Source organism: Glandiceps talaboti, chromosome 5 (genome assembly GCF_964340395.1).
Source record: "Glandiceps talaboti chromosome 5, keGlaTala1.1, whole genome shotgun sequence".
Lineage (NCBI taxonomy): Eukaryota > Metazoa > Hemichordata > Enteropneusta > Spengelidae > Glandiceps > Glandiceps talaboti.
Genome location: NC_135553.1, coordinates 10213556 through 10236638, shown reverse-complemented (window position 1 = coordinate 10236638; position 23083 = coordinate 10213556). Strand labels below are relative to the sequence as shown.

The window sequence follows — 23083 nt, the reverse complement described above, 5'->3', positions numbered from 1 at the left end:
TCGTCAAAACCGGTAGTGCACCATGAACGAAAAATCGCATGCGTGCTGACCTTCGACCTCATGATCATTCAGCTGAGTGGTTTCTAACATTTGTACCTTTACCGTATGTGTAGAATTTAACCAAGCGAAATGAGCGCTCGTAGACGTAAAGAGCCCAAGAAAAGGACACAGAACGCTGATGTCAAAGAAACAGATGATACCGATGAAAGAGCAAGGCGATCCCACGAAGTCAGGTGAGCTAGTGCATGCATGCATGTTTAGTGGTTTGTTGGAATGGAGGTTTGCGGTGATAACGTGTGATCAACAATGTGACACACTGTGCAAACTTTGAAAACCACAGAGATACACAATCTATTGTAAGGGCAGTCCTCTCATACAATATTGTATCTACGTACTGGTCATGTAAACCACGGTCTTGAAAATAGTTTTGTTTTCTTTCTATTTCCTTGTTCTATCTATCTTTCATACGTAGCTCCCAGTCCAACTTGAACTTCCAGCCTTAGTAAATAGTATCATGTTCATGCATGCATTGCTGTAACTGTTAATAATTCGTGCTAGCCCAATATTTCGACTCGGATTCTACCATGGAATCATTAATCGCGTCCTGCTCATGGTATAATAGATCTGCAGTGTATACAATGCAAAAGGTCTGTGGCTAGTTTGATCATGGAGGTAGAAAGGACCATGGTTTGATGGATTGTTCAGTGAATTATATTAATGCAATAAGAATGAAGAATAGCACGTCATAAACATTCAAGTGCAATCATGCAAAGCCCATTTTGTTTGTGATTGATGAGAACTTTTTCAATTGTCAGGTTGTTGTGATGCCGTCAATACTGTTCTCACCAGACGAAAGGTTCTCAATATCATTTGTAAATCTGATATGAGTTCTGCTTTTCCCGTGCCACAGTGTTTGTTGCTCTTAAAAGAGAGTTTTAATATTTTGTGTATGTTTTAAACTGCAACTTGAAACCTTCAATACCTGGGTGGCAATTTTTGTTTCTAATTATCACTTCTAAAGAATAACATGATTAAGGAAATAGATATGCAGTAATAATTATGATGATGATAATAGATCAAATACATTACAACTAAATTATGTTTATGAGATATCTAAGTGTATGCTTGCTTGTAATAAAACTATTTTTATTACCAGACAATTAGGCAAATGTGCTTACTTTAATCTTGTTATAATTGAGTTTTTGGTAAATACAGTATATGGATCTGTGATAGTTGAGATATGTATTACTAAGAATCTGAAATATCTGTACCAAAAAATGTCTTAATTTATTTTACTCCTAAATATAACTTAATTTTTTTATATTTATGTATGTGTACTAACATCACTTAAAATGAAGTAATGCAACACTAAACATTACCTTGTTATGTACAGATTTTACCAACAGGCATCCATTAGTTTGTACTTGAACATTATCAATAATGAGATATGAATAACAGCTAATGAAATACAACAGTGCTTCTAGTTCCTTTCACAACCTGAGTTAACAATATAGTTTTTTTTGGGTGACTTTTCATAATTTTGTATTTTTCCTTTGTTTGTCTAGCTGTCCACGTATCTCTTACTGTATTGAGATTTTTTTTGTCTTCTTTTTTACTTTTATCATTATTGCTTGATTGCTGAGATGTTTGAAGAAAGAAGTGTTTCACAACACAATTCTAGTACTGCAACACTTGAATAGAGGCATTTCATTGATAGCAACAAATGGTCACTTAGATAGTCTCTGTACCAGTCAAGAGAAAAAAATGGCCTCGAGGATCAGAGTTCGTAATGTGTCACTAGATAAGGGGAACAAGTATGTAAGTGCCTCCGTACTAAACACTACGATTGACTGCATTTCTGAATCAGAATGATGAGACTGTTTGATCTTGCAAGTCAATCATTGACAAAATAATGTACCCTCCACTCGTTTGTTACCTTTATTCTCAAGACAGACTTCAGCAGCGAACATGGTTTTATATTGTTGTCAGTTTAATATCTTCAAAATTACCATGTTTCCATATCACTTGCATTTAATCTAACGGATTGTTCTTTTCACTTTCTCAGAACATCCACAGATCCCTCAGTTTACAAGAAGGCAGTAAGCAGAGCTGCAGTACGTGTAGCATTCATTGCATTATTTCTGATCGGACTGATGTTTATACGAGGCAAGGATAATATCAAGACAATGGCATCACAAACAGAACATTACAATAAAAAAGTCTTCCAAACGCCTTGTTCAAAAGAGTATGATGATTACAAAAGAATTAGAGGTAAATATTTTTTTTTGGAGAATTTTCTTTGATTTCTGTGATTTTACTATGTCTATCAACCTTAGACTGAAAAATCTAATGATTTAATGACAGGTGGTTGGTGACATATGACAGGGACTCGTCCGTTTTAGTTAAAATCCACAGCAACTTGAGCAAGAATGTCAGCATCAACACTAGAACCAGTAAACAAGTGTTGAAGTGGCCATATGGATGAGGATTTGGTATTTATTTTGGATTTTTAATTTATAAAACAATTTTATCATGGATTCCTACTTGAACAATCAATGCGAAATAACATATGCCAAGTCCTTGTTTGTAACTCAATAAATCCAAAATAAATACCAGTTTGTCACCTGTATGTCTGTTGGAGTCTCACTACATTTGTATATGTTAGAGAACTACTGTCCTGTGTCTCCAATAAATGTGAGTGTTTTCTTAACCTTTCCCAAAGGTTGTCCATTTCTGCTTGAGATATTTTGGATAGGTGTTGAAAAAAGAATGAACTCCTACAACCTTGTTTCCAATGACAAGTGAACTATCAGAATTTGTGAAATGACAGCAAACTGCTGGAAATGCACAACAGTAGTGTAGAATCTCTCCATGATGGGGAAAATGTTGTTGGTTTGGGGAAAAAAGCAATGTAACATAGTTGACATGCCCAGGAACAAGAAACAAAACCCTGTTTTTATTTAACCTATTAAATTCAGACACTAGATAGGATTTTATTACTCCATTTATAGAAACAACGATCATAAAACATTTCAGACTTTGTTATCTGTCTTGATATGCACCATGTAAAATGTCAAAATATCAATAAAGATACTGCCATCAAAAATTATAATATGGAGTATATGAGTATTGTTGTTGTAATAACCACCTGCAGGCAGACATATAAAACAAGTTGTACAGACTGTCTTATTTTTAGTTCCAATGACATCTGGAACCTGCAGAAATCCCAACAAAGTATTTTTAGAAAAGCGAAATTCACATTATTCATAATATGTTGACGTTTGGATAGTGCACTCTGTCACGTTTTCCATGTTTTGACAGCAAGTACAGTATTACAAGATGAGGGTCTGCTTTGAATTTTACTCTCACTGCAACTGATATGTTTATTGTTTGTGGCATTCTTGAATACATTACAATCATGGAAGGACACACTTTAACCTTGAAAAAAACAGTCTTCCTTTATTTATGAAATACATGAACCTTTAACATTCTGTAGTTAAATTGATGTATGTTTGATTAAAATGAACAATATGTTAGCATTCAGTAAATGTTTGTAATGGTGATATAGTAAAACTGAAATCATACATACATACATACATACATACATACATACATACATACATACATACATACATACATACATACATACATACATACATACATACATATATACATACATACATACATACATACATACATACACACATACACATTCACACATACACACATACATACATACACATACACACAGACATACACACACGCACGCACACACACACACACACTCGCGCACACGCACACACACACACACACACACACACACACACACACACACACATCAAATTTTGCTAACAGACGGAATGACCTGCATCTTGGAATTTTGAACTTGTTTCTAGACAGCCTATAAATTTCACATTCATACTCAAATGTCACATGTCAGGTTTCATCTAACAAATTAATTATCTACGCTCTCTCACTTTCTTACAACAGATATCATTTAGGCTTTCTTCAGATAACTGTCAGGTACCCTAGAATTCATCATGCATTAGTTTATTATGTGTTGGCCAAAATGAAATAAGATGAATATAAAATGGTATTGAAAATAATAACCACAAGATAGACTGTAAAATCCCTTCCTATTAAAAGTATACAATGTTTTTTTTTTCAATTTTCAATGTGCAAAGATAATGGTTGCATAATTATGATATGTCTGTTTTTCATCAAGATGGTTTTCCTGTGTCAATCATGATGTCATTTCCTGTTGTATTCCTTACAGGATGTACACCAGTGAGATGTGGGAGAGTGGTTATGGATGGAGTTGTATCAGAATCAGAAGCTAGGGGTTTACTCAAGTAAGAAAAACTTCAAAATACCCTGCACACTCTAATATGCTGACAAGTTGTAGACGAGCCTTCTCCTCATTGTCCTGCAAAAAGCTGCAAGCAAAACAATAACAGTTGAATTTATTGTAATCAGTGTACTGGCACATTGAAAACACAAGAATTGATATGCCCAGTGGTCAAATACTAACGGTTGCTCACTTTACCTATCTTTGACAAGGATGGTATCTGCTCAAGTGTCCAAAAACCTCAAAAGTCAGAACATTTCACAATTTTCAAATGTCTCTTCTCCAAAAGGTATCATATTGGACAATTAGAGATGAATATGATAGCAGTCAGAATCAAGTCCTGTTTTTACTTCGTCTGCAAACATAAGTAATTCTGACCTTACACAATGGACTATTTCTGTGTTCAATTTAAATAACCTCACAATGTTTTCAGTATTTCTATTAATTTTCAGTATTGCCAAAAATAAACCCAATGTTTTCACTATTTCTATTTTCAGTATTGCCAAAAAAGGTCTTTCATATGGAGGATCAGATGGTGGAGTAAGTTTAATTTTCATTATTTTTCTTAGACCAAACTACCAACTTTTCTTAGGTAAGAGATTTATGTAATATGCTCTTGCTGTTTTTGGCCAAACATTTTTAAATTTTGTACAAAATAATATCCACAGTCCACTACTGTGGAGAGAGGACTACTCAGAACTCTGGTAGATTTTACAAACTTTGTACAAAAATATTACACAAGCATAAATACTATCTAGACTCTCTGAAAGACCTGAACTTTCAAAACCTTCAAACAACTCCTGTAAAGTCCAAGAATATCCCTGCAATGTAACTTCGTAGTATTGTATTACATAGGAAATGCAATTTCTGAGAAGATCAGAAGGAAAATATTGAATTCTTCCTGATAAGTAAACTCGCCATCAAATCTCAGTCTGTTGGTGAGGTATACCACAGCCCCCTGGAGATCTAGGGTCTATGGATAACATGTACAAGAAAATATCGCAAAACCTCTAAAATAACATACATGTATAATATAATAATACCCTAAATTTTTACATTTTAACTGGTGTGTTTTCCACTAAAATAAAAATCCCATTCAGAATGTGTTATACCAATTGTTACCATGGATACCTTCCTAAATCAGTGAAATTAAGTTCATGAATATAAAAGAGCCAATTTCTCTTGTAATGAGAATGAAATCCCTTGAAAATATTGTCTTGCATTGTACATGAAAAATTCTCAAAAATGATATGAAAACTCATTTGTTGAAGTGTCAAAATCCTGAAATATAAACAGCATTTTTTTGTCACTTTTCACACAATTAGAGCTCGTACTAGAGTGCTTATAATTACAAAATATGATCTGTATTATGTTATATGACTTCTTCATCACTACATTGTTAGTCTGTGCTGGATGTGACATCCAATTAATTATTGCGTTATAGATTTCTTAGCAGCTAATTTTAGTTATAAATAATTGATTTCCCTGCATTATTCAGTCATGGTACCACTTCATATGTATTTTTCTATTGTCTGCATCAAGTTTTTAATGTCATAAAAAAAATGACAGCTTGTCTTTCTCCAGTTAGAAGATCAGAATAGATTTGGCATCTGTTTGATAAGTACATATTACTAGACATCGCTCTAAGTATAACATGTATATTTTTAAAATATAATATTTCACAGGTTTGGATATCAGCCAAAAAAAATATCAAAATTTACTAACAGTTCCAAGCATTTACAGCCTCCCAAAAAATGAAAATTGCAAAGAACTTGCTTTAGATGTATTTAGCCTTTGAACTTGTATGTGGTAAATCATGGTCCAAAATTATGATACCAAGAAAGAAAAATTTACACTTTCTACAGGAAAGTATGATGCGTTGATTTGGTAGGAAAATAGCACCCTGACACATCTCAGTTCCGTATTTGACAAAATTCAAGTAATTCCATATCCGATTGAAATCCTGAGTTAACACAGAATACAATGTGTACTCTTACAGCTAAATCTATAATTCTATATCAGGAACATATAAGAAGACACACAGTGTAGAATAGTAACAGCCATGAAATAAGCCATTGTCCTGACTGTCAATTTGAAAACGGATTACCCCGGTACACATGCAGATATACTTCACAACACAGTGTCTACTCTGTGTGTGTGTGTGTGTGTGTGTGTGTGTGTGTGTGTGTGTGTGTGTGTGTGTGTGTGTGTGTGTGTGTGTGGGTGTGTGGGTGGGTGGGTGGGTGGGTGTGGGTGGGTGGGTGGGTGGGTGGGTGGGTGTGTGGGTGGGTGGGTGGGTGTGTGTGGGTGGGTGTGTGTGTGTGTGTGTGGGTGGGTGTGGGTAGGTGCGTGCGTGCGTGCATGCGTGTGGCCAGATTGCACCCATATACTTCACAGCAGCATATTATGAGGAAACATGTAGTCTTTTGACCATTGAATATAAGAACAATTATTGACTGAATCAGATGTATTCAAATGTTTGATATGGTGTACAATGTATTTTCAAGATGTTGGCCACTGGCAATGCAGTGAACATGATTTAAACTGGTAATTAATAGCTGCACATTCGACTTTCATATGGTTTATAATGCATTTACAAGATGTTGGCCCATTATGGCAATATATGTGATTTAAGCTGGTAATTAATAGGTGCTTATTTGACTTTCATACTGCTGTGACCATGCACAGTAAATCTGGTATTACCTTGCGACTGAGCTGTTTTTGTCAGAACAATGCAGAATCAGAAACACAGAATTCATATCATATTTGTGAAGAATAATTGTACAAATGATTAAGCTTTATAATCATTATTTTTGTATTAATTCTTCATAGCTCATTGTAGACACAGGTTTCGTTGTAATACATATCGAATTATTGAGTGATTCTTCAGTCCAGTTTTATTGTAAGGCCAAAAAAAAAAGAGAATTGTTTCTTGTCCCTCACGTCGGTCTTCTTTTTTTGTGTTTGTGTTTGTCCAGCCCATGCAATCTGCATATCCGTGAGGAAAGATACAAATAACCATCCCTACTTCAGTGAAGACAACTGCAGAGCCAATCATGAACAAACACATACACACAAAGCACTAAGTAAAAAGAACAGTCACTGCCATAAATAATAGACTGAGTGACAGGTTTGTTGAAAATTGAAAAAAAAAATTGCGTTGTCACCATTTTGGAAAAACTGTCCTGACCAGAAACAATTCTTTTTCTTTTCTTTGGCCTAACAGTTATTGTTTTGTGTGTAAAATTTTCACATCTCCATGTGGTTACTGATGACTTGTGTGATTCTTTGACAGGCATCAATTTTAGATCTTCACTCTGGTGCTCTTTCTAAAGGAAGTAGTTTTATAAATCTTTACAAGTAAGTATGACTATTACTTGAATTCAGAAATTCTATTAGTGAGATAAAATGTCAGTGACTGTATGTTGTTTTATGTAATTCGTGACGTGTGATGTGAATACATGCATTGTGCTGCCTCATTGAAATTCTACAGTCACTCTGGTTTGGTAGTACAACACATCCTGTTCAATGCCTAATTGAAACTCTACAGTCACTCTGGTTTGGTAGTACAACACATTGTGCTGCCTCATTGAAACTCTACAGTCACTCTGGTTTGGTAGTAAAACACATTGTGCTGCCTAATTGAAACTCTACAGTCACTCTGATTGTGTAGTACAATGTAAAACTCATCATGATTGATAGTGACAGGGTTGTAGTTTGAGAGACGTGGAGAGTGAGTCTTGTAGCATTATGACTCATCTCGTCTAATTTTTGTACTCACAGCAATTTAAGTGTGTGAAATTTATCTTAAGTATAAAACCCTTTGAAGTTTAAATTTCATCAAATATTGAAATTATTAAATTTGATTCATAACGCAGGTGTTGACTTATACATGTATAGTATATAGAATTTGGAATGAGATTCAATATTTTTTTGGGTAAATAGATGTGTAATTACAACCATTTCTTGATAATTGTTTGTGAATGTTGAAATTCTACACCATTCAAAGTGTAATGACCCCAGAAGGTACAAATACTGATAATGACTCAGATAGACGGTGTCAGGCTATTGCCTGTTTTACTCCCACAACGAAGTTATTATATGTAGCTTCAGATATGTGAAGTTCGAAAAGATATTGTGGAAAAGAGCTGAATTTTATTCTGAGAAATCTGAACTTTAATATTTCTAATTCATTAGATGACATTACATCACCCATGCTACTGTGACTGTTGATATTGGTCCTGTTCCTGGCAAAATTGCAAATTTAATTGTCCTGTGAATCTTTATTCGTTAATTTGCCTGAGGTCGACAACATGAACACTGACTTTGTGTTTTATAGTCATTAAATTGTCAGATATGAAGCCCAGAGACTTGGCTATCTGATTTGTCAATGACGTTTTGCCCAATATATTCAGGTCCAACAGCAATGTCAAACCAGATATAGTCACAAACAGAAATGTCAAGTCATATACATTTCTTTGTAATAATATACTGTAAGATACGTTGTGTCACTCTGTCCTCACCGGCCACCGATGTGTGATTCCCCCCTCATCACAGCATACCTGATAGACTAGCCATATAGCTAAGTCAGATGTGTCGATTTCATCAAACTCATTTAACCCATCTTGACATATTCATGTAGATATCTTGAAAATGAAGAGTTGGAACCCATCTTTAACCACAGAGATGCCCAGCTCTACACGTAAGTTGACTTTAACTACATTGTTGTACACCAACAGGAAAATTCAACAAATTACATGCACTGATTTGGAAGTGATTACTCTGGAGGTATATTTCCTTTAGCTTCCATATATCTCAAAAACTGCTGGCCTGATTGATCTGACACTTTCTGTTCAAATATGGTTGTAAATGTTCTTTATATTCCCTCAACAGGACAGTTAAAAATAGAATAAAAGCTGTGATATCAACAGAGTTTGCAATCAAACCTAGCAGACTACACTTGACACATCCAACATTCTTTTCAAGAATGACCAATGCACCAGCTAGAACAGTTCATGATGAATACTGGCATCCACACATTGACAAAGTAAGTATAAACCTGCCTTTGTGTGGTGGTTAGTCTAGTTCCCTATACGGTATCATGTGGTTTAGTTAGAGACCACGTTAGCACCCAAACTATGTGGTGGTATGTGTGTAATGCTATGTTTCTGGTCCAACGTATTGGAGATGGTGGGAGAGAATACAACATTGTGACAATTTTCTGTAGTATAGATGGTGTGAGAGGGTGTTGTAGGTATGTACTACCACCCTTACAATGAAATATACAACCAGAAGAAGTCCTCCATTTTAAGTTTGTATGTCTTGCAAGAAAGCATATCTTCACTTTCTATAACTTGGAATCTGACATTTGATAATCAAAGTTCATCTCTGTTTTTATTACTGTGTGGATGGAAAGTTATCAGTGCAGTGAATTAAGATTTATCAACTCTTTTAAAAAGCTCTAATTTTCAGACGAGAATGGACACTAAACTGTTAATAATCGTGTGTTTTGTCCTAAAATAGTGAATGTTGTTTTATCGTCACTTTTCCATGCTCTACTTTCTCATGGAACATGGAGCTGTTTATATCCTAATTCTCTTATTTCCACTCATACAGGTAACATATGAAACATTTGATTACACATCATTGATATATCTAACTGATTATAGTAACGATTTCACTGGTGGTAGATTTGTATTTGTTGATAAAGAAGCTAACTGGACAGTGGAACCTAAAGTTGGTAAGAATCTATCGTTTTGTTTGGAAATATATAAATTTGCAATGCAGTTATTCCCAAAATATCAGCTTTCATTTACTCTTATCAACCATGGATATACTGTTTTCTTACATTTTTGGTCAAAATTTGAGATGTCATTATATGTCAATATTTTAAATGTCATTAAAGATTTACGTTGAATTATTATCAAGTTATTAATATTATTCATGTAGTATGTCACAATGAGGTCAAATCTTTTTATGCAAATAGTGTACTCAAAAAACACTGGCTTTACATCAGCTATCACCTCTTTCTCACTGCTGAGTTGACAATTTACAAAATTTAATGTGTCACCTTGAACCAGGTAGACTTCAACTTTCCAGTCCTATATTCCATGAAATTCTCACTACATGAAAGTCTAATTTACCCAACCTGTGACCCACCTAACTACCATCTCTGTCCAGGGGTAGTACGAGACGCAGTACCACTTTTGACTGTCTACAGTCCCCCAGGGGAGAGATCACCGTGGGTGAATTAACTCACCACATATCTTGTCCGATTATTTTAGTGACAAAAAACATGAATATGACACGAGACTCTGCCATCGTCAAAATCTTTACCTGTACCATGCGAGAACAAATTCTGGTCAGTTTGCTATTTCATTCGTAGGTGCAAAAATTTGGAATGATATTCCTATCCAAATCAGATCGAAAAATTCCCAACATATTTTTAGGAAATCTCTTAAACAATATTTAGTAGAGCAGTACAGGTGATTAAATTGTAAACTTACAGATGTATTGACTTTTCGTTTATTGTATTAGACTTTTTCATGTAGTAAAAATGTTTTTTTGTGTGTACATGTATATGTATATGTATATGTATATGTATATGTATATGTATATGTATATGTGATATATTTTCTTCTCCCAGTTATGTTTTCAGTCATCTTAATGACTGAACCCTCTTATTGTTTTCATTCGCAATATACAATGTTGGGGATCAGGCTAGACTAGCTGTAAGCTATTTCTTGACTCCCCATTTACCCTTCTCTCTTTTGATTTTTGTTACCATTATTTTGTAATCATTTTATACGATTGGGTAAATAAACCACTTATAAGTCAAAGGTGGAACTTCATCTCATACACCACATTTACACATCCTCTGCTCAAGCTTTACCCCGGGTGGAAAGACATGGTCAAATATGAACTTTCGTATAGTGTTGACAATCCTTGCATAAAATTTCTCAATTTAGTTGATTAGTATTGCAACCAATTTTGTTTTACAGTGTGCTGGTTCAACGTTGGTTTACTATAGACAAGTAACTGGTCAATTCTTTAAGTTTGAAATTTACAATTCATGTATTCTTGATTGTTATTTGCAGGTCGCCTTTCATTCTTCACCTCTGGATCTGAAAATCTTCATTATGTTGAAAAAGTGGCATCAGGGACCCGGTATGCCATCACCGTATCTTTCACTTGTGACGAGGAACATGCCATCAGTGACCCTGACTTCTCTTGATGACATCATCATTGCCATAGCAACACAACCGTACAACAGTGCAAGAGTCCATGATAAATCTACACCGTTATAACCTTCAAGAAAACATTGAATTTTTTTCACAGATTTGTGCAACTTTTAGGTTTATCTTGACTCATTTTGACAAGTGGGGAGAAAAATCCATTGGAATGCTGAAATTCTGTTGTCACTGGTGTTCATTTTACACTTTGAAGAAAATAACCAATTCTTTATATGTGTCTCCTTTCACTCCAATAAAAACATACTTCTACATTTTGGCAAACTTAATAATTTCATTACAAAAAGTAACACAAAACTGATAAAAGCATTCCATGGTATTTTTAATAGTACTATAATACAGGTTTCAGGGAACAAAGTGAATATTTTTAGTTTGTTTTATTTTTATTTTATTCCATGAAGGAGTACTATGAAGCTCACATAAAGGTTTTAAGATAAAAAAAATGGCCATAATAAAAAGTTATTTTTGATAACTTTATATGACACAAAATGTCACAACATTTGGTTACTACCATGGAAAGCTTACTGTGAACATTACAAGATAAATGTACACCGAAACTGTTATTGCAAAGTATTGAGTAGTAACATACATTTACATAATTATTTTAGAACAGTATTTTTGTGAAATTTGATGTAATTACATTCATAGCAGGTACTGTAATTCTGAGGACTGGAAGTAAAGCAACACTGCAGTCGAAAGCTCTCAGCTTATCAACAGCGCCCTCTATCCTAGGGTAAACAAGACTGACTGTTTGCAGTTTTAAGCTCTCAGTTTATCAAAAGTATGTTGTGTGTATTGGTTAAAATTTTAGTACTCGCAAGCAACACTTGTTATTCATGATCAATGATACAACCCAACTCCTTTGCTTTGGTAATTTTTTGTAGACTTATTGTCAAAAGTGTTTTAGTTTGCATCCATCTTAGTTTGTCCACAGTAAGCTTTCTGTAATACCAATAGGACGGGATATCAAGTCAGGGACTAAATCATGTCATATTTACTCTAAATCAGAAGAAAAACACACTCCTCATTTTGAGCTGTATACAAATTTGACACATTGGTGTACCACAGTAGCTGCCCACCATTGGTTACATATAGGTCACTTTAAATTACACATATTCCTTTGTTGAAGCAGGATAAAGTCTGAAGGATATGTTGACCTAATAAAAAGGACTATTGGTTCATTCCAATTTTGTTCATAGATAAAAATCATGTCTGTTGAATCTTGTACTGGTAGGAAGCATATGCCAATATCAAAATTTTAGTAATCATGTACAGATGTTAGCAAAATCAGTATTTTTGCTAAGGACTCTTGTATTAATTCTATGGTTCTCATGACCTGACCAGCCAGTATTTTTCCATTCTGGCAAAGAAATTAAAATTAACACCCTCTATGGCATGAATAGAAAAAAATCACATCACTGATTGTCAGATGGCAACCCCACAAGTGCAAATCTGAGCAAAAATTATCGTTTATTATTAAAATTAGGGAAATTTATTAAAACACATGGTTTCAAAGTTTCCTTCCGACATCTTTTTTGGCAATTATGAATTGAAAGTATCACCGACATGTACACTTACTTTTTTACCTTTTATTTTTAGTTGTAACTAACCATCATTTGTAAGGTGCCACGATGAGAAACATAGAGTTAAGTATGAGTGGCCTAAGGTTTGGTAGCCCAAAGGGAAAAATCAGGTGTAAATATATTTTCCCATTTCGCCATTTTGCCCGTAAATACAGCATCCACCAGTGTTCACTTTGCCATCCTCTACAAAAGAACGCCAACAATCAAAACTGTATTCTGTTTCATTTGTTCTGCAATCTCGAGTAGATATGACTAGGTGTGTTGTTTTTTGTAGCAGAGTCATGTCAGCAGTTGTGACATAATATTTTGGTTACTAATAAATTTGAAGAAAAAAACACACCAGTCATTGTTCCTCGCCTGTTTGTACTTCTTCTTCTTCTTCTTCAGATTTATTCCTTAATACGTTGTAGAGTATATTGTGTATGGGTATTCATTATACTGATTTTACTTCAGAACTGGAGCCACAGTTACACACTCAGCTACTTTAAAGTTCCAGTTCGGATTAGAATTAAAATTTAGATGTGAAATACAGTTGTCTGCCAGAATTTACTGTAGAAAAGTTGGTCCAGAACAAAATATGATCCTGATAAATTCCTAAGGCTCCACTGATCACACTAATGTGGAAACCTGTGATTGAATTGTGGGCCTTCATTAAAGTCATCCATAGAAGTGTTTCATAGATAAAGCTTGGAACTTCTGATTGCAGTCTATAATGTACTTTTTGCACATCTGACTTCACTGATTTATCACACTTTAACTTCCATAAAATAAAAGTAGAGGACAGTCCTTTTTTCCAAGAATCAAACCAAGAGTCAAGGATACTGATAGAATTCAGGCTTGATAATACTGTTCACTAGAAAACAAGAGGTTGATCATGAGTAGGGTACACCATGACAGGCGCCCTCACACATCGGTCAACCCCTTTCCGATAGACCAGCACCATGCAGTTAGGGCAGAGTGACACATACAACTGATCTTACTGGTGCCTAGATCATGAGTGCCACATCTTCGAACTATTAGGTCACATAGTATAGACAATGAGGGTTTATTATGTATGATTATAGTGAATTGTATTGGGCTATTCTAATACAAAGAGAGAAATATATGAAGTTTTCAGTTCAGGGTGTGCTTGGTATTTTCCACAAATAGGGGCAATAAATTTGTGTAGTGAATTTAGTTTATTGTGCAACATCTTGTGCTCACATTTCACCATTGCTCAAGTACTAAGAATAAGCAAAACTTCAGCAGATGATCAGTCTGTATAGTTCAATTCAGTATAATTAGTATTCATTTTAAGCAAGGCCAGATGAAATGCTGATGGCCATACAAATTACGTTATTAGTTATGCATACATGTGATTATACAAAATTGTGTAGTGTAATTCAGCTTACTGTTGTTTGTTACTTATTATGTAGTAAAACAATGCATTTTAATGAATCAGTGCTCGATAAAATACATATATGTTATGTCTATTGGGGGATGGCCATACAGATTTCATTATTAGTTATGCATACTTTTGATGGCACAAAATAATGGAGCTTACTGTATTTGCTACTTATGTAGTTGTACAAGATGTAGCTGTTACTGCTTTTATTTAATTTTACTGAAATAGTACAAAATGTTTCATTTATTTGGCCAAGTTGCTCTTGTAAGTTTTCAGGACTGAATTATCAGGAAATTGTAGCCTGTAGTCGTATAGAAAAGCAACAATCAATGCAAACTTTGTGATTGACTTTCTTGTACAAGCATTTGAAATGATGATACCAAAGAAATGTATATATTTGTGTTTTGGGGGATTTAGGATTTTATAAATAAGCATTTTTCTAGATGACATTCAGACATAGTTCTCTCTCTCTCTCTCTCTCTCTCTCTCTCTCTTTGAAATGATATCTTCACATCTTGAACACGATAGAAATATTCTTGAATGTGTTTACAAGGGGGAATACGAAGCACCTAATATTCCTGAAAATTTGAGATTGGATTAATCAATGATACACTGTATTTCCATGGTGATAGAGACTGGTGTTTACTTGTGACGTAGGTCTAAATACCACTTTTTGGGGTATTTTTCACAATTATCAATTAGTCTCCTTTACCTGTATATCACATGGCACACCCCACAGAATTTCATTTTATGGCCACACCTCTTTATGTGGTTGCCATGGAGATATTTAAATTTAATTTAGCTTTGTGGTGTGTGATTGACATCAATAATACTGTATCTCATGTCAGATGTCAATAACATAATGTACCATAGGTTATTCAGAAATTCACAGAAAAATGGTGTGAATAATATTACATCTAATTGTACATTCCTCAATTCTAGTGCTACGTAGAACAAAAAAATTGATAACAAACATCTACAATCATTTCCCGGCTTTTTTTGACTCATTGAAGTTAAGTTTCTTTTGGGCACACCCTCTTTAATGATTGCCATGGGAATATGTTAATGAGCATTATGATTGACATCAGTCTGGCATACTGTGTAGAAAGCAGATATCCACAACGAAAATTAAAAATAGAAAAAATTAGCTGAAATACACAAAGCTATGAGCAAAGTCTTTGTTTAGAAAAAACACAGCTTTAGCGTTTAGAATGATGAACATTTTTCAACTATATAAAAATGTGTGCTAGGGTAAGTGATAAGTGAGACTAACACAAATTTTGCAATTTTTTTTTTAAAGTGTCTACACCATACATATATGCTCTGAAAATTACTGTACTGCTAGGAATACAATTACTATTTTGTTGGGGGGTGGCGGTGGGGGTGGGGGTGAAATTATTGTCGGTAGCCATCACACATAGTGATGCTGCTAAAACATTTGAACTTTGTTATAAACTAATAGTATTGAAGGCCTTCATGTGGTGCTGATTGTATTTTATGTTATCAGCTGTAAAGCAGGTATTCTTTTGGAAGTAAATTCATTTATAGTATACATTTTATTACCTGTAATAAAAACAGTTAGTGTAGTATTGTAGGAGAGTTGAAATTGCCAAACTAGTAACATTCTTTCTAGAAACCAGACTAATGTGATTTGCATAAAATCAATGTTCTTTGCATAAGCCCACGGTATTTGCATAAATTAATGTGATTTGCATAAATAAAGACAGTTTCTATAACTTTGATGAAAGCAATCATAGCAACAGTAGACCTGACTATACTTGGATGAAATTTTCGCCAGTGCTATCAATCGTCCAGTCTAGTAAATTCATAGCGAGAATGTTACAACTTTTTCTTGGTAACCTTGTCCATAATTTACATCGAGAGACTCTTGTCAATTACTCTGTCTCTTACATCTTGACAAGCACTGTCACTTTGTCTCACTCATATTTGTCTCACTCACAAGTGCCGGTATAATATATCACAAGGATTGCAAATAATACATTACAAAATTACACACTTGGTTGGTTTAATAGACAATTAAATCATCAACTTTATACACACAAATCACAGGGAGTTTTCAATACTTGGACTTGGTGCAGCTATGTGTAACACTCCCAAGAGACAATGGATAGTCAGTATGTATGGTTTATTTGATTAGCATAAAAGATAAATAAGTTTATTTCATTTTAATTGTAATGTACTAGCCTTTAAATAAAACAGATAAAAAAATGATCATATGATTGTTGAAGTTCTTAATCCCCCCCCCCCCCCCAACACTGTCACCTCAAACACAGACAGTCTTGTCTGTGCCTCAAACTACCAAACCCTGCCCCCTTCCCCAATCAACACTCTCTGAGGTTTCACACACGGCATGTAAGTGGTTTCAAACCAAATTGAAATTTAGGTTTTCTATAAGAAAATATTTGTTATCATGCCATCCTATTAAAAATTTTCAGAACCTGCCTACTTCATCCTGCATGCACTACTGGTAGTGACTCTATCCCCTACCCCCACCTCTAACATTATCACTGTAGCTATACACTTTTTACTGTCTATGGATGTCAATAAAATTCTACCATTAAACATTCTCTTCTTATAATAACCATGAATAATAGAAAAGCAAAGAAATGTGTGTGTGTGTGTGTGTGTGTGTGTGTATGTGTGTGTGTGTATGTGTACATGTATTATAAATATAGACAACTTATGTTTAAAGTATCAACAGTAAGCAATCTGCCAATAATTACACTGAGCAATGTATTAATCAATCAATTTATCATTACTAGTTGCTAAATGCAAGTGTTTTGTTTATTTTTTTATTTTGGCAATCATATCAACATTGTTCATTTCCAATATCCGAATTTCAAAGACTAAACCCGAGTGTTCAATAATACCCTCCCCCTTTTATAAATATTTGGAATGTTCCGTCGTGAAAACTCCCACAATGCAATGTAAAATACACCGGAAGCATTCACTCTGCTGTTTGGCACACTGCGAGGAATAACTTCTTGTTGATAGCTCCGAATTTCAGCGTATTTACAGCAATGCCTAAGGTGAAACGGAGCAGGAAACCCCCTCCAGATGGTTGGGAACTCATAGAACCCACGTTAGATGAACTCGATCAGAAAATGAGGGAAGGTAGGTTGTGAAATGCAGAAGCGACTCAAAATGTGAGCGTTGTGGTAAACCCGAGTCAATGTGAACGTCATTCTGTCGTCTTGCGAAGAGAAGCAAATGTTTCACTTTGTTTACATGCATTATCACGCATCCACAGCGTATATGTTTTGATCGGAATTACATCACATCATTTTACATACATATATAACCCAGTGTAGTCCCAGGTTTGGAAGAACTAATAATTTACAGAAAAGAAGCCATGAAAACAACATCCCATCCTCATGATCCTGTAAAGCCTGTTTATGAACTCACACCAATAAATATAAATACTACAGATCGTATTCATTTCAGAACTTAGTCAACCGGTTATTAAAATTGAAATATCAATAGTGTGCTATTTTATAATTGTACACATCATTTTATGCACATGTTTAGGAATTAAAATAGTAACCCCCCATTGCATTCAATAGCCAGAGACAATGTCATTCACATCTCATTCTCATTGTTGTTATATGTTAATGTTTTACTAATTAGTTTACAAATAATTAATTTGTAGGGCTATGGTGGAATGTAAAATTGCTAAAGATGTAACCAATTTTCAATTCTGAAATGTGACTATGTTAGCTAAGTTACTAGTTACTGTGGCCCATGCTTATAGTTGTGACAGAAACCATAACCTCATAAAAAGTCATATAGTGGTGTACCACATCCATGGTTGTACAGGGTTGTGGTACACTCAAGTCTGACTAGTGTCTTGAAGTTGGTATGATTGATTGACTACCTTTGTCATCTAATATGCAGTGAGATGATATTGTACATGGCTGTTGTCTATCTAGACCTGAGAAAGGCAAGTTAAACATCTTGACGTGATTTTTTTACAGCTGAGACAGAACCCCATGAAGGCAAGAGAAAGGTTGAATCACTTTGGCCAATCTTCAAACTTCATCACCAAAGATCCAGATATATCTTTGATTTGTTTTACAAAAGAAGAGCTATTAGTAGAGGTATGTCCACTTCAGAGTTTGTGACAGTGTGGTCATAGGTTTGCCATATTTCACCATATAAAGTTATAGATATATTGGTCAAAGCAATAACTGTACTCATCAAGGTACTATCACTTGTATTGGGAGAACTGAACACCACTTCCATCCTAGCCCCACACCACTGACTAGAATGTGGCCCTGACTATGAATGCATCCACGACACAGGGGAGAACAAAGGAATTGTGTACAAGCTCATAATCTCACTGTTCGTAACAATGACTTTTTAGGCTAATATGATTGACCAATCCACACTTATCATACTGACAAGTCAATCATGAATTATCATTACCTTAGTTTGACCATAGACACTGTCTATGGTTTGACTGACAAATAGAAGGCTGGAATATATCAATTGTGGTTTATTTGTTTATTCATTCACATCCTTAAGGGTGAAAACTGATATAAGCTTTTAACCTGCCCTTAACATCGTGAAGTGTTCCCACACAGGACCTCTACCCTTCCCTTTCCCATTTAGTAATCACTTTGAAACCTTCAAATGCATCAAAGGTGTGAAAGATTTCCCAAGATCTTTGTAGGGCCATGTTTGTTGTGGACTGAGTTCATAATTGGGATGAATTCATCACAGGAGCGGCCTCTCTTGTGTTCAGATGAATGCATAGTGAGACAATTCTGATTGGGTAGATTTGTGATTTTGTTAACTTCATTTCAATACCCATCACAGCAGTTGATGATAGTTTTAAGTGACTAACCATGTTTCTGTTTCAACAGAGTTATATGAATATTGTATGAAAGAAGGCTATGCTGACAAAAATCTGATTGCCAAATGGAAGAAACAAGGATATGAAAATTTATGCTGCCTTAGATGTATACAGACAAGAGATACAAACTTTGGAACAAATTGTATTTGTAGAGTTCCTAAAAGTAAACTGGAAGAGGTGAGGTCTTGTTGTAGTTTCAATTGTAGAATAGAGATATGTTGTTAGGGCTATATGTAACTTATAAATATTACATGTAGGTCTTTTATCAACTCACTGCCTTCCCATGTCAATCATGTCACACATACCACAGCAGCAACCATGCTTTCGACTCACTATCATAAACACAAAGTTTTATTTTAAGTTGATGGGGTAGTTTAAACAAATGTAATAGATGTAGTCAGTGTCAATTGGGTTGTTTCCACCACCCATTCGTTTTGGACACCCCCCCCCCCCCAATGTTGCATTGATGTATGAGCTAAGCTTAAAAAACACTATTTATAATACTTAAAGTTATTGATATGATAACAACACTTGTTGGTTTATAAGAATCCATACTGAGAACTCATGATTATAGTAATGGTGTTATGTGTTCTCTCTCCTATTCACATTTGAATAATAACAACATTATGATCTGTTTTCAGGGCAAAGTGGTAGAGTGTGTTCATTGTGGATGTAGAGGTAAGCAGTGTTGCAAGTTGAATTGCAAACTTACTTATAAAATCAAAGGTGGTTTATTTTGCATTTCCAGGCCTCCTGCCCATTTGCAAAGAAATACCACTTTTGAAATTTTAGATCATGACTATAGACGGTATTAATTACAGAATATACAAAAGTTGAAAGTACAACATAAATGTATCAATAAAACTAAATAAAATACAGACTCAGCAGTTATTAGACAAACTCTCTTTACAGCTCTGAAAAGCCTTGTAAATATACATCGACAAGTTTCTAATGACAACGTCATCCCTGGAGCAATAGACCATTCAAAATACAAAAATTAGGACGCAGTGCAAAATCTTTAGGAATATATTTCATCGTCATCTCATGTACACTGAGCATTCAAAGATGAAATCATGCTCATCTTCTACCTTTTGTTTTGCACACCTAACAAAATGTCACTCTTAGAGTCTATACCTTAATGTCTACCAGCTTCTACTTATAAAATGTCGTGCTGTGTTGACAGTGATGTGAAAAAGTGTATGTTTGATTCCTTTAGCGTTTAGGAAGAAGGATATTTAACTTGTGGCAAGTGCGGTGATCGAAAGTGAACAATATTGGGCATGAAGATTCTCTGTTATAATTTATGAGTACCACACTCAAATTTGCCTAAATCACCAATACTACCAAAAATATAGTCTCTAGAGGGCAGTACATACATTTTACACACCTTAATGTTTGCTTCAATGATGTTTGGAAATCATAGATGACATGTTCTAAATTGGATTATATTAACACAATGGCACTTTGATTACACCTTTACATCTTAATGTGATGTTTCAATGTAACCATTTGAAGATAGCCTGTTCAACATAGACGGTAAATTTCTTCTCCACTGTCTATGGGGTTCAACATTCATAAAAAAATTGTAATGTTTATATTATTTCATTACAGGTTGTTCTGGATAAAGATCATCAATAAATGGATGTGGTTTTATATTTATATCCTGTTACCTTCGTGGACTACTACTATCATGTATACTGCTATGAAAGTTTCTACATTGTTGTCTCAATATCAAAGTACTAGGTGTAATATATGGACTGTATGGCTGTATTCAAGCAGTACATCAAACTACCAACAGTGTGCCCTCTAAGCCAATTTGATGCATCACTGACGCACACAATTTCTAGTGACACACCAAAATTTGGTGTTCTCCAATCTCTTACTATGTGGTGACTCACAAGAAATCCCAGTTTTTATCATTTTGACTCACAGCAATGGAATTTGGCTATCACTAGAGGGCACACTGCTACTGGAGCATCGTTATACTTTCACAAGGATTTCATATTTTTCTGTGCTCATTTGTGTATTTGTAGTAATATTACTTGTTTTGCTAGTACTTTGTGAAACCTTAAAATAAATGCATTGATGTGATATCTGAATCCGTAAGGTAAAAACGTGCTTTCTTTCAATAGTAATATGAGTTGAGCTGATAGTTAAAAGGTCATTATCAGATTTAGTAGTAACATTTGATTGAGAAAGCAGTTTTCTGACAGCCTCTGTGTTGTGCTTTCATCAGTTCACATTCCTTTGAAATAAACTTTTATATACACATGTTGAAAATGTCTGCTTTAGGATTCTGTTACTGTAATGTAAATTGCGCCCTCATTGTGGATTTGTTGTATACTTTTGTTTTCACATATGGGGTGTGAGTACATTGTTAGGCATTCGTTTTTGCTGATGACTACAATTACTTTGCCCGGATGTCTGTTTTGCTGCACAACCACACATTCAATACCTACACAACTCAGAAATATTCAACCCTGGTTTGGTTCTTGTTAGCAGTATCCAAATTAGAGACGATTGCAATGAGTGATGTTTCAGCATTGACACTTTAGTAGTCAGTCAGCTTTTGAAAATCTTTGTAGAATGTCCCTCTAAAAACAAACAAAAAATTGTACCATTTTTACCGCCTGAAAATGGGAGGTTATATTATTATCTGTCTGCGTGTGTGTGTGTATGTGTGTGTCTGTCTGTCTGTCTGTGAACACGATATCTCAAAAACTACTGTTATTGATTCTAATGAAACTTGCTACACATCTTATTCTTTCCTATGACAAGAACTGATTAGATTGACATTCGTGTTATCATAAGGTTGTTAGATGGTTTAATTCTAAGATAAGACAGGTTGGCTTTGGAGACCATTCTTTTAGTGGAGTGGTTTTTCTAATGAGGTAGGTTATAATCGTAATGGTTAATTTGCATAATAAATGATTTTCGATAATTAGGCAATATGTTAACGATGCAAGCTCCAAATTCACGTAGTTTCATATAATTAATTTTCCAATTAAGGGGTACATCATTTATAATACCTATAGCTCAGGATTTTGCATTCCAACAATGTGTGTAAGACCAAAAATCTATGGTTTTGCCCTTGCAAGCAAGTCATTCAGTTTAAATCTGGTAAATTTTGGCATGACACCTGTGGCAAACTATTGTTGTGTTACACTCGCCCCTCATGTAGATTTGCCAGTCATACAATAATGCTAATATTTGTATATAGCTTTTATGTTGAGATACTTAAATGGTCCTTGAAAGTACACAGTCAACACCTGTCTGAGTTGAGTTATGAGAATAGAAATGTCTGTCTCCAGAGTCCAAAGATAAATATTAGTAGTCCCTGTACAGAAACACAAATCACAATAGCCTACCATGTACTCTCTTCCTAACCTCAACAATCCGTAAGTTTATAATGCAAACAGTTCTTTACATTCAATTGTCCAGGTTTTCTGTGTTTGTTTCTGGCTGTCAGTAAGTGATGGGTGTGTGTGTGTGTTTAATGAAAGGCAACGCTGATATCTCCTCATCACTCTCATAAAACAGTATACTGACCTGTTTTATGCTAGAAATGGTGAACATGTAAAACATGGGTTCTCTACTGACCAGTTTTGAGCCAGAAACGGTGAACATGTATTAAAACGAATT

The 23083-nt window shown here is 34.7% G+C and overlaps 2 protein-coding genes across 2 annotated transcripts; both read left to right on the top strand.

Moving 5' to 3' along the window:
* The first annotated feature begins 129 nt into the window (after positions 1–129).
* Positions 130–11901, top strand: LOC144435770 (2-oxoglutarate and iron-dependent oxygenase domain-containing protein 3-like). The gene is made up of 9 exons (XM_078124389.1): positions 130–233; positions 2066–2271; positions 4277–4352; positions 4846–4888; positions 7644–7708; positions 8991–9050; positions 9242–9395; positions 9965–10088; positions 11446–11901. The coding sequence occupies exons 1-9, from the start codon at positions 130–132 to the stop codon at positions 11580–11582; spliced, it is 969 nt and encodes a 322-aa protein (XP_077980515.1). The 3' UTR covers positions 11583–11901.
* Positions 11902–17536: 5635 nt separating this feature from the next.
* On the top strand, positions 17537–21698 carry LOC144435637 (protein BUD31 homolog). Its single transcript, XM_078124233.1, has 5 exons — positions 17537–17700; positions 18561–18683; positions 19452–19618; positions 20083–20119; positions 21053–21698. The coding sequence occupies exons 1-5, from the start codon at positions 17607–17609 to the stop codon at positions 21064–21066; spliced, it is 435 nt and encodes a 144-aa protein (XP_077980359.1). The 5' UTR covers positions 17537–17606; the 3' UTR covers positions 21067–21698.
* Positions 21699–23083: the final 1385 nt, after the last annotated feature.